The sequence below is a fragment of the Haliotis rufescens genome, unplaced genomic scaffold (assembly GCF_023055435.1).
Source record: "Haliotis rufescens isolate VD_foot unplaced genomic scaffold, xgHalRufe1.0.p SCAF_85, whole genome shotgun sequence".
Classification (NCBI taxonomy): Eukaryota; Metazoa; Mollusca; class Gastropoda; order Lepetellida; family Haliotidae; genus Haliotis; species Haliotis rufescens.
Genome location: NW_025964378.1, coordinates 408,532 through 421,522, shown reverse-complemented (window position 1 = coordinate 421,522; position 12,991 = coordinate 408,532). Strand labels below are relative to the sequence as shown.

Sequence of the window (12,991 nt, the reverse complement as noted above, 5' to 3'; positions counted from 1 at the left end):
TCGACTTTGCTTTCGGAAGTTGTGTCTTATGAATATGGAAAGGATTTGGTCGCTATTATTTCCAGACCCGATGCTCGTACTGAAAATGAGTCCTTATGCAATTACAATAGCGATCCATAACAGTGTTGTGTATGTGGGCGTTGTGAATGTATGGTTTCAATAATAAGGATATTATTTTTTGGTAAAATACCGTCTTCCAGAACCAAAGTAACTGTTCATTTTTTTCAAGTTAATGACATTTGTTGTTTGCCCTGCTATTTGTCACTGGTGTTAATCGACATTCGGAAAGTCATTCTTTCCGATATCACGATGGTTGTGGCATGATGAGGTTGTATCTCCCTAGCTAGCTATTATTGAGTTATTCAGTTATGAGTACGTATGAACTCAATCATGTATTACCAGGTCTGCTGGTAGCTGTGATCGACCATGAGCACGTCAAATTACGGCTGCTGTACAGTCGGAAGAAAAAATTGGACAAGACTGTCGAGAATCTCCGGAACGAGGTTGACGAACTCAAGGTTGGTGTCATGTTTCGTGAGGCTCACGGAACTGTTTACATTTCAACACAAATCATCTGGACGTTATGCCACGGAATTAACAGAAGACATTACTACCATGGACTTTGGTTTTAAGAATTGGCATAAAGGCATTATTTTCGTCTCGATACTGACACTTGAGAAACATAATAAATAATAAAGCACGCGTCATTGTAGGTCAATTTTTAAGGATGTCTGTCGTATGTTTGTACTGAAAACATGGGTTCTGGATTGTGTCACTGTGCTTTCCTTTCAACCCTTTCAAAATATTTTTTTTCTTTTGCTGTTTTGATGTAAAAAAAAGGTTAAGGAATTGTCATGTTGCTGTATCGGATCTGCCTTAATTTCTGTCGGTATGAAAATAGTTCCTGCTTACACCAGAGAACGTAGTTTTGTTCGCCTTTACAACAGACCGGTTGTTTAACTCGATTCAGTGTGAGATGCCCTCGTTTTTCGCGTGATTGCATAGAAATATTCATTACCTCGGTTAATAACCTCATTCTGTCTTGCTCTAAACAGGGTCTCCTTCAAGATGTTCGGAGTTTTTGTGTTAAAGAAGGATTGGAGGAATGGAAGCTTGATAACCTCTTGGGTAAGTTAAAACCATATGTACTGTTACAATGGACTATTCCACATATGTGCATTTGTAATATGTCCAATGTTTCTCATCAGAGCTTAGTTCACAATGACAAGGTCACAAAGTCTTTTTTTTATTTTTAAACGTCAGGCAAAAGATTTGTTCAAAGTAAGCAACAATGGATGAAAAATGTAGTCAGGAAAAGATAACTCTGGAGTTAACATCCGGAAAATCGTAGACGAGTATTAAAACCGGACGATATGCCGGACAGAACCAATGACTACAGATTACCTTTAAATTGTTTTTCAAAAGACTCGTACGATGATGAGAGACTTTGTAAGACCTGTTTAGAACAGCTTAACATACCTTTCTAATTTGTAGTGGTAGTATTTCATCCTGAAACATCCTTGTGTAATGCAGTTTGATGGAAGTTGTACATCTTCCGTACCACCTCTCATTAATGCCAGGCTGCTGCAGTTTCCTCATCAAAAACCCTTCTTCCAAACTTCCTAATACGATTTTACATTTGAAGCTCCCTTTTATTTCAAAGTTTCCGGGTTTTTTTCATTTCGGGATAATGGGAGGGACGTCATCAGTTTGAAACTTACGTGACCTCGTAAGGAACAACAGTCACTTCGGATACAATTGATTTGTTAAATGTGAAAAAGATACCTACAAAACCGGTTTATCGATCCTATGAGTAGCGGCAACGCCAATTCAATTTTGCGGTATCTTCACATTTCACTTATTACGTAACCAAACATCAGGTTATTTAAGTCGATTAGGCTTTTAAAGCACCAAGGAACGCTCATAAAACACCTGTGTTGCACATTTATTGGGCTTTAAAAGCATTTAGGTATTGGAGCTGATGTTTCTGTCCCAATAATTCTCATGCCCAGGCGTTCTAAAACACTGGAATGGAATTACCTTTAACAGAGGGAGGTTGCTCCTTGTGTTAATGCATTTAAATGTTCAGACTTGTCAATGACATTAGTATATCCGCTGGTACCATGGCATACCTCAAGGCTGTTTTGTCTTAACGCATTAATCACACTGGTAACTTATTTGCTTCAAGCTGGCGACTCAGCCAAGCCAGTGAGTGAGTGAGTATGGTTTTACGCCGCTTTAAGCAATATTCCAGCAATATCACGGCGGGGACACACCAGAAATAGGCTTCACACATTGTACCCATGTCGGGACTAGAACCCGGGTCTTCGGGGTGACGAGCGAACGCTTTAACCACTAGGCTACCCGACCGCCCCTCAGCTAAGCCAGAGGTTAATAGTAAGACATAAATAAACATGTATTATAGCTACGAAAGTATCCCTTCTATCTTCAGTACACAAGAGGGAGAAACATATGAGTCATTTTTTACCCTCTATTCAAAGGTGATAGTTTGGAATACATGGTCTGGCACCATAAGTAAAGCTTGTTAACATAAACGAACTGACAATCGGACGAAAAAATTCAAACGGAATGTTCCTTTCGGAACATGCGTCTCCCTTTAAGCGAAAAGGTTTTTTTTGTGTGTGTGGCTCACCCAATCTATCACTCTCCGTCAATAGCCTGTATTAAGCAAACAGAGCTGGTGCACAATCCACCAGGCTTAACACGAAGACGTCATGGAGCAAATAACACAGGACCCTTTGCATCCCATGTCATACTTCTCTGCTCCCTGTATTTTACGCCGGGGGATAGGAAAGTAACGTGATCGATCTACAACCATATCACTGTAAGATCTTGCTTAACTGATGTTTTCCTTTGGACATATGCAGGTTTACCTAAGTATTGTTTAGCTTCGAGTACATGTATATGATTTAGCTCTAACACTTTCGCTCCGATATATAAACAGATCCTGCAGCCAGCGAGGTATTTTGAGCCATGATAGAGTACCAAACTTCCATATGTAAACAGTTCAATAGCTGATATATTTTGCTCCCGATTCGGCAACACGATCCTACTTTTATATCAACCACCACGTGCGTTTCACCGTCGTTGCTATGTAACACTTTATGTATTGTTTGTTGGTTTTCCCTGACAGCCGTCTCATGCGCAGATTACCAGTTTGTGTGGACAGCGAGTAGGCTGTTGAAGTGAGTGACGCACGCATCTTATGACGTCAGCTTAGCCTATTATGACGTCATCGTTATTGAAAACACGTGCACGTTTCACTTCACTATTATAATCTCAGTCTAGTTTGCAGTATATGCTTTTTGTTTAAATACACTGTTATAACTGAGTTTCAAATCTGTTTATCAATGATTTCTACTAATTCAAATGCAAGGACTATGAGAGTTATGAAACATTTAATCGGAATTCAATAGCTTTAGGTTTCTTTTCATTTTTTCTTTCCGATTATAGTTTCTTGCAACAGTTTCTTGAAGAATGTCACAGATGTAACAAATATATTGGAAACATGTAGGGATACTGTTGCATGGTCACTGTTAAACAAATACTTATACTTGTCTTGTGTCTTCATACGAATGTACCCGGCTGGAGAATAGGTCTTCAGCAACCCGTGCTTGCCGTAAAAGAGGCGACTAACGGGATCGGGTGATCAGGCTCGCTGATAAATGTCATCGTATCCCAACTGTGTAGATCGATGTTCACGATGTCAATCACTGGATTGTCTTGTCCAGTCTCGATTTACAGACCGCCGTGATATAGCTGGAATATTGCTGAGTGCGACCTTAAACAACAGACAAACAAAACAAACAATGTTCATGATTGGGGTTCGAATCCAAGAATTGCCCTGATTATGTCATACTTGGTTTGTCAGCACTATACCAGTGCTGGTTTCACCAAAGTGACACCTTGTGATGGAACTGAAATTCTGTTCAAAGCGGCGTAATACGCCTACCACTGACACTCTCACATTGATGCCCTTTATAAGCCCTGAATAATCTACACCGCCAACTTCATCAACATTTTCAATCATGCACAAGTCTGTAACTCTTCATTTGTCTGTCTATCCATCTTCTTCAGCGGCAAAGTAACCGATATGATTTGTCAGTGTGTATAATACAATACACATGTATTTGCAATTGTACATGTAAATTACTATTTAGTTTTAACAAATGATCTCCATTTTTAATATTGATGTTTGTCATAGTGCCTTTTCTTATAAGAAATAACATTTTCTTGCAAGATGAATGTCTTTTAGAGTTATGCAGTTGTACAAACATATTATTACGCTTGTCAAATATAACAATGATTTCTGTGTTTAAGAATGTAAGTTATATGTGAAAAGAATCAAATGTTGGCTATAACTTGCATGTCTGAGTATTATTTTCGAATTAAGCGTACAGCAGTAATTGTGTTTAACGTTCAATATGTTTATGTGATCTGTAATAATGATGATATAATAATACCCCCGACTCCTATACACTACCCGTCAAGATTTGAGTTAGAAATGGTCTTCAGCAAACCATGCTTGTCGTAAGAGGCGGCTAACGGGATCGGGCGGTCAGGTCGATGACTTTGTTGATGCATGTCATCGTATCCCAATTGCGTGGATCGATGTTCATGATATCAATCAATAGATTGTCTGATCCAGACTCGATTATTGACAGGCTGACGTCATATAGCTAGAATATTGGTGAGTGTGACGTTAAACAACAAACAAACAAACAAACTGAAGGAGCAAACAAATCACAAGGTGGCCCTTTTACACCATTTTGTTATCTTGAGGATATACTCTTCACAAAAAGAAACGCAAAGCCAGATTTGTGTGAGGTACGAAAATACAGTCATTCATATGAGGAACCGAACAAGGTATTGGGCCAAACTGTTGTGGAGAGGACACTTGGTGATTGTTGTCATCTTAGTTATCGGTACATAGGAAAAGTCCAAGGTGAAGGTCAGCTACCATCAATAACGCGTATGTCCCCCGTTGGAATCGATAGCGGCCTGATAACTCCTGCCCATGGAAGAGACAAATATGCGAATCACATCCTGGGGAATGGTAGCCCACTCATCCTACTGGTGCAAGGGAGAACATCAACGTAGGAGAATTTCGTTGATATATCTTTGAGCCGTAAGATTGCCCTGGATATGGACCAAACCTGTCCTGCCATGATGAGAAATATCCCCCCACACCATAACGCTCCCCCCCAAAAAAAAAACAAACAAAAAAACAACAACAAAACAAACAAAAAACAACAACAAACAAACAAAACAACCTGCCAACTTCCTGTACGCAATTTCCGGCGTAACGTTCTCCCCAACGTCTGTAGACCCATGATCTTCCATCCCCTCGACGGAGTTGAAATCTTGATTCGTCGCTGAACCAGACGTCTCTTCATCGTAGTTGAGGCCATACTCTGTGTTGACAACACTAATGCAGTCGTTGTTGACCATGTTGTCGACTCAATACGACGCGTCGAACAGGTCGTCTTGCTCGTAGACCTGCTGCTCTTAAACGGTTTCGTACGGTCGGAGATTCCGCGCAGTCTGGGTATTTGGGATGCGGTTAAGGTGGCTGTGATCGTCCGTTTATGTAGGTGGCGCAGTCGGATGTAGCAATCTTGGGCGGGGATGGTTACTCTTGGTAGTCCCGACCATGGCCGATCACGTGTTGACCCATGCTGTGATCCCATAGCCTTGTGATGGTGCTTGGCGCTACATTGAAAACCATGGCTACAGCTGATCGGGATTTCCCTGTCTGCAAGCGGCCTATGACGTTGTTTCTTTGCACTTCTGTTAATCTTGGCATGTTGTTGAACTGTCACTGTTCGATTGACGCTAATGCCATGCAATCAAAACCCCTGCACTTCAGTACGGTTCATAGTGCTGCTGCACGTCCAGTACGTGAAGCTCCATGGCCCTTTTGTTAATGCACTGGGGGCGTTATTTTCCGAATCCTACGTGTTTCCCGACTTATGGTTTGCATGTCCTTGTTGGGATCATTTTGATCCGGGAAATTTGTTACTGACACTATAACACATGAAACTTCTTCATTTTGCACCACTTGGTCCAGTAATTTTGCTTTTATAGCCAAACATATCCGTATTGCGTTTCTTGTTTTGAAGAGTATACATGCATGCACACCCAGTTGTATGTAATAAGAATAGAAATAATACATAGGGAAAACGTACGTTCCCCTTTTGGATAAAATGCAATCGAGCCACCATCAGTTGTTGGAAACTATTCGTCATCCCAAATAAGAAACGTTTGGCATTGGCGTTCATTCCATGTTGTTTCGATACTTTTTTTCCAAATAAAGTGCCGGGCAAAAGAACGTTTTGACCCATATTTGATGGTGGCTAAAATGAAACAAACAAGAAAGAGTCTTTGAAAGGCATTTAGAAGTGATACACGTAAGGAAGAGAGTTCATGGATGCCAACTTGTTTATTAAATGTTACGTTCCTCCTAATATAGAAGTTAACATCCATAGATATCTTCCTGAAAACAAGAAATAGTTATTCGTTTATGGTGCATTTGATACGGGTATCGTGGTTGAGATTTGGACCTCAAAGTGTTTTGGCGATTGTTTCCAGTCCAGTAACGTTTTTTTAACGTGTGTAAGTCTTTGGTCAAGTTCAATTTCAAGTGTATGCTTTCTTTTGATCGACAGTATAATTCTTCCAGTGTAAACTAAATTGCCAAAAATTATAGAATGATAGTATCTTGCTGAAAACCAGATATTCTTACCTAAATAACTTAGATATAGGTGTAAAACACAAATTTGTGTCATCAACATAATACACTACCCTTACGTCAGTTTCAATTTGCCTGTATCTGTTTTACAGGAAGATTCGCCCCAAGACGCCGAAAGGACTCCAAGTTCTACACACTGGTGAAGCTAGTAATGAGCACAGCATCAGTAGCTGATGACAAGGACTCTGTCAGTTCCTCCTCCATGGAGATGGAGATCAATGAGTTCGCGCGTAGGAACACAGTGCTTAATGACGAAGGTAGCACATGCACCAGCAACGAGAACACTGTTAGCAGTATAAACTTTCTCACTGTGCCCACCTACGATGATTGCCGTTCCATGTCAGACAACGAAAGCGATAAGGGTGACTCCTCTCGGCGAAGCTCCTTTAATGACTTAAATTCTGCATCTAAGAAAAAACGAAAAAAGTCCCCGAATCGTGTAAATTTCAAAATACCCTAGAATTTATGGGACCTCGTTTTTGTTCACAGACGAAAGATGTGCTTTGGACTATTTTGGTAAAAATATGACCTCAAGAGGGAAAATGTTCATTTAAGTGGATTGTGATGAGATTCCGGATTGATCATTCCTACGCTTATCAATGTGCTGCTAAATTAGAGATTATTAAGCTGGAAAACATAATATATAAAAAGCTACTGAGGAAGGAAGTAAAAGATACATTGAGATGATCATGTTGGTTTTTAATTGGCAATTAAAACCGAAAACATATCCTGTGAAAGAAATATTATCACGATGTATGACGCCATTAACAATATTTCAGCAATTTCATTTCAATGAGATTGTAATGTTGTACCCTTGTAGGAAATCAAACCCGGGATTTCGGCTTGATGATACAACGCTTCCCCACTAGGCTACCTCACTGCCCATTCGTGAAAATAAAGCATGACGCATCTGATACAACGGGAGAAACTATAATTGAATATGAAAATATGGCAAATCACATCAAAGTATGCAATGGGATGTTAGAAGAGGATTGGCATGATTTCATGGGTTCAGATCACAAACAACACAATACTTTAGATCTATTTACAAACAATCTACAATTATCAAGTAACTGCATATCAGCTTTCATGATGCTTCATTCTGCCATTTACAAACCACGCCATACCATAAATGCGTTTTGGATCCCAAGTTTCAGAAGGAACGCCAGATATAAATCGATTGTTGTCACACGACGTGTAAGCTGGTAGGAAATGCCAGAGTTCTAGTATCACGCTAATTGGACATTACAGACTGTGGCCAGATTCGACACGTCCCCATAGGTCAGCCCGAGTAGATCATTAGATCGGAGGAGTATTGGTATGATAAAGACGTTCGTACAAATGGTATGCTTGACAACAATGCTGGATATCCCGTCGGATCCTTTATGCTTGGCGTGCTGTAATATTTAACGGTGGGCAGCCGTTAGGTATCAGTATATCATTACATATCAATATTTTATTAAATGCTTCGGAAAAAGGTTTCATGTACATTATTCTTATATGAATATCACTGTTGTAATAGCCCAACTAGAGGTTAACATTCTTCCACTATGTGTTGAACGCAATCACCTTATGCCGTAATCCCGGTCTGACATCAATGATCTTGTGCTTATTGATCACTTTTGTGAGCATCGAAGTAACCACACTGTCTGCGAATACTTCAATCAGAATTACCTTAAAGTGACGTTACGTCGGAGTGTTTGATTGGTCCGACCAACCCCCGCCACTGTGAGTGTCTGTGATTGGCTGAAGTGCCTTGCTAGAATACCTCTGTCGGAAGCCTGGATTCGTGGAAATGTTGTAGATACTCATGCAAAATACTTGTTCAGTCAGTTAGTTCGTACGAATTAAACTAATTTTGATTTGATTTGAACATGTTTTATTCACACAATTGACCTTCTGAAATACAAGTGAATGAAAGTAATGATACCTTCTCATAATCGCTTCTTAGTTTCGTTTTAGTTTTTGGTTGTTATTGTTCTTTTTAAGGTAGGTGGGGGTTGGAGGAATGTGGATCCGAGGCAATGTACTGTGTTTGAGAAATAGTTCAATCAGGACTGTCTAACTAACTTCCGTCAACTAAAACGTTGATTTGTTGGTCTTGTTAATTCTGAGAAAACATAGCTATTTCACGCGTAGCATTATGATAATTTATTTGTACATTTGACCATATATTAGATTAACTACTAGACAATTTAAACACAAACTAGCTACAGTCACAGACAGTTTAAACACAAACTAGCTACAGCTACCAGACAGTTCAAACATAAACTAGCAACAGCTATCAGACAGTTTAAACATAAACTAGGTACGGTCACAGACAGATTGTACATAAACTAGCTACAGCAACTAGACAATTTAAACATAAACTAGCTACAGTCACAGACAGATTAAACATTAACTAGCTATAGCAACCAGACAGTTTAAACATTAACTTGCTACGCTCGCAGACAAATTAAACATTAACAAGCTACAGCTACCAGACAGTTTAAACATAAACTTGCTACGCTCGCAGACAAATTAAGCATTAACTAGCTACAGTCAATAGCCTGACTGAACATGCAGTAGAATCGTAAATATACCAAGCAACTATGCTCACAACATTTTATCAATTTTCGACTTTTCTATTTCTCCAGCTTCTACCTTTGTCATTAAATCTTTCCATTAGTAGCCCTGCAAAACGTTGGTCCAGAACATAAACTCCCAAATCGTTAAGACTATGACAATGCGCGTGTGCTGTAGCTCTCACATGACGCCACGACGTGTGCCAGCAACAAGAACGCACATGCCACTTGCTTCCCTTGATGCATATTGATCACGACGATATATGATAACGTAAGGTATATTTTTGTAAATAATAGGGTAATATATAATGACAAATGTATACGGTGTTGATAATCATGCTGTTTGTAGATATGTACATTGCTATGAAAGTATTTTCCTGATTATGACACGTGCTAGGCCAAAATGGTAGCGAATGAGTGATATTGTATGCCTGTTAAAATGTAACCTAAGGATGGCAGTACAAAAAAACATCGTTATCCTCACTACCCCGGATATGTAGTTCTGCTCGGATATGCTAACGAATATGTTAACCGTCCCGGATATGCTGAATACTGTGTCAACGAGCCTGGATATGCTGATGAAATAATTATGGTATCTGTTTATCTGATGGTGTGCTAACTGATCTGGTGTCCTGTTAAATGTGTCTCCTGACCAGCATAGCTGATGAATATGGTAACACGCTAATATGCGGATTCACTGGATCGCGGATGAAGATGTTAACGGCTAACTGGACCAGATATGCTGTGACATGATGTTGCGGATGACATCACCAACAGTTTTTCTCAGCTACAGAGCGGAGGTTATGATATACCATCAGCTACTGGAATGACATGTGATAGCACCAGAACTGAATATCCACAAGATATCCTCAAAGACCCAAATGTGACGAGGAATATGTTTTGTTACCGTGATAGGATCAGTGATATTATCAGTTACCTGGACATACTGAGATATACCTGAAGTGAACCACACACTGTATATATCATGTTTGATATATCCAATGAACCAATTCAGGGAAATGAATGAAAAGAAACAACTGTGTTGTCAGATGTCGTGTCGTTGTTTGTACATATGACAAAAGAATGTTTCAAAACTTGTTTTGTGCTGTTTGTATATTTCCCAAACATAGATGTAAATATTATGTTGATGCAAACAAAACTGGTGTAGCTAACTTATTTCTGTTGGACAACACTCATTTATTGATATACTTCTTTTCAGGTGAGGCCACAGTGATTATCGTGGAAGTGATAGATGGAGATCTACACTAGAGGGTTAGGTTTAGCTTATGACGTCACATTCACTGACCAAAACCACGTGTGTATTACGATCTTTTAATTCATAACTTACTGAATCTTAAGAAACCTGATTTCCTAAAGATTATTGAGATTTCAAATAAGAGCTTTGAAGTGGGAAATCAGGTTGTTGATGCAGTTATGTCTGAGCAAGAGAAGGGGAGGTAGATAATGTAGCCTAGTGGTTAAAACGTTCGGTTATCACGTCTAACACCTGGGTTCGATTCCCCATATTGGTACAATGTCTAGTGTCACCCGCTGTGATATTGCTGGAATATTGCTAAAGCGTGATAACCACACTCACTCACTGAGCAAGATAACCCCCTGAAAGTGAAAAGTATTTGATGAATGAGGGAATAGTGCCGACGAATGGGTAACCTGGTAGTTAAAGCGTTGGCTCGTCACGCCGAAGACCCGCTGTCGATTCCCGAAGTGGGTACAATGTATGAAGTCCATTTCTGGTGTCCTCCGCCGTGATATTGCTGGAATATTGCCAAAAGCGGCGTAAAACCAAACTCACTTATTCGCACATAAAGGACAAGCCGATCCGAACAGGTTTCATTGGTGGATACTAAGGTATTGTTTTTATAGAGAAATGTGATGTGGAAACTTTCCCACTACTTTTTCAGTCTTTTTATCACCGTGAGTTGACGTAGGCGCTAAAGTATTCCTGCAACATGAAATAATGTTAGTTGGACACAGTCATAAAAGGCAATGGTAATATCAGTAATTTATGTTCACCGTGACCTACGTAAACCCTAAAATTCGATTCCATTAAAGTATTGTTTGATTAACTAATTCATTCTTACACTCCTATACAGGTTGTAAGTCCTTTCAGTTGTGTTACTATATATAGTGACACCACGTGGTCCATGTTACAGCCATGCATTGGTCAACAGTGATGTCATGTCAGGGTGAGCCTCGTTTTCGTGTATACGAAAACGAGGCTCGGATAATGTCTGTGATGAATCTATAGTTATTTCAATGTATTATACGAGTAGTAATATTCAGTTGGTCAGTTGTGCAAGCCCTTGTTATCAAGTGTATTTGATCAGCACTATGTGTGTCTGGTTATTGTTGAATGCAAATGAGACATATTTTTTCATATATGTTGATGTAGAATACCTTACAATGGTACTGTTTGGCTACAACTGTTCGACCAAAGCTATATGCGTGATGAAGTGAAGAGAACCGTCATGTTTACTGCTGTAATAGACAACAGCGTGCAACATTATATATTCATAACAGATCAAATACACGTCAAAGTGTATTTCATTTCTGTGTTTTTATGTTTTTGATCATCAGAACAATCATTTTATGGTAGTATGATAATTAAGGTAAGTTGAACGTTGTTTACTTCATGTATTTTGGTGGCCATTTATGGAATGTATTTCTGAGGAATTCTTGTAACAAAACTGTTTGGTCAGACTAGTGCCACGACAGTGCCATTGCTGTTATACATATATTAGATATATTAACTGTGTTGATTTTACTTTGTTTATGAGGTTTGATCACAGTTGAAACATCTGTCGTTGCAATAAAATGGAAACAATTACCCTTTCTTTGTTATTTTATTGCTCGTTTTCTGTCAACGAACATTGGACATAACGAAGTCGTATAAAGGTCGCCCCAACCGAACACAAATCGTATTGAGGATTGGTGAGATGTGGTTGTGTTCATGTAAATGGAAAATGCCATAAAAATGTCATTTTGAGTTCTCTGTAGATATGGTAAATCAATCAGCCAATCTCAAAGACCCGGACCTTTAGAAAACCTTTTATATAACATTGACCAAGAATTCATCATTGTGTGCCGATGTGTGTTTCTGAATCCACGACAAGTAGTTGTGGAACTATCTATAAGTATTGGCCGTCAAACACATCATTGTTGGATCTCTGGTATTTACTAAGACACGGTGGACCGTCAAGAACACACCATTTGTGGATCTCTGGTTTCCTTTAAGACAGTGGGGACCGTCAAGAACACACCATTTGTGGATCTCAGGTATCCTTTAAGACACGATGGACCGTCAAGAACACACCATTTGTGGATCTCAGGTATCCTTTAAGACACGATGGACCGTCAAGAACACACCATTAAGGGATCTCTGGTTTCCTTTAAGACAGTGGGGACCGTCAAGAACACACCATTAAGGGATCTCAGATATCCTTTAAGACACGATGGACCGTCAAGAACACACCCTTTGTGGGTCTCAGGTATCCTTTAAGACACGATGGACCGTCAAGAACACACCATTTGGGGATCTCAGGTATCCTTTAAGACACGATGGACCGTCAAGAACACACCATTAAGGGATCTCTGGTTTCCTTTAAGACAGTGGGGACCGTCAAGAACACACCAT

The 12,991-nt window shown here is 39.6% G+C and overlaps 1 protein-coding gene across 2 annotated transcripts in view; it reads left to right on the top strand.

Moving 5' to 3' along the window:
• LOC124146915 overlaps nt 1-12,184 on the top strand; it is a 137,465-nt gene extending 125,281 nt beyond the window's left edge. The window contains exons 6-9 of one of the 2 annotated variants that reach the window (XM_046517476.2): nt 403-518; nt 1,056-1,128; nt 3,155-3,206; nt 6,865-7,071. In XM_046517476.2, the coding sequence (XP_046373432.1) occupies nt 403-518; nt 1,056-1,128; nt 3,155-3,206; nt 6,865-6,946 (323 nt within the window). In that variant the 3' untranslated portion in view covers nt 6,947-7,071. Of the gene's footprint in view, nt 1-402; nt 519-1,055; nt 1,129-3,154; nt 3,207-6,864 lie in introns of both variants that reach the window. The other variant, XM_046517475.2, reaches the window with a different exon arrangement.
• Nucleotides 12,185-12,991: the final 807 nt, after the last annotated feature.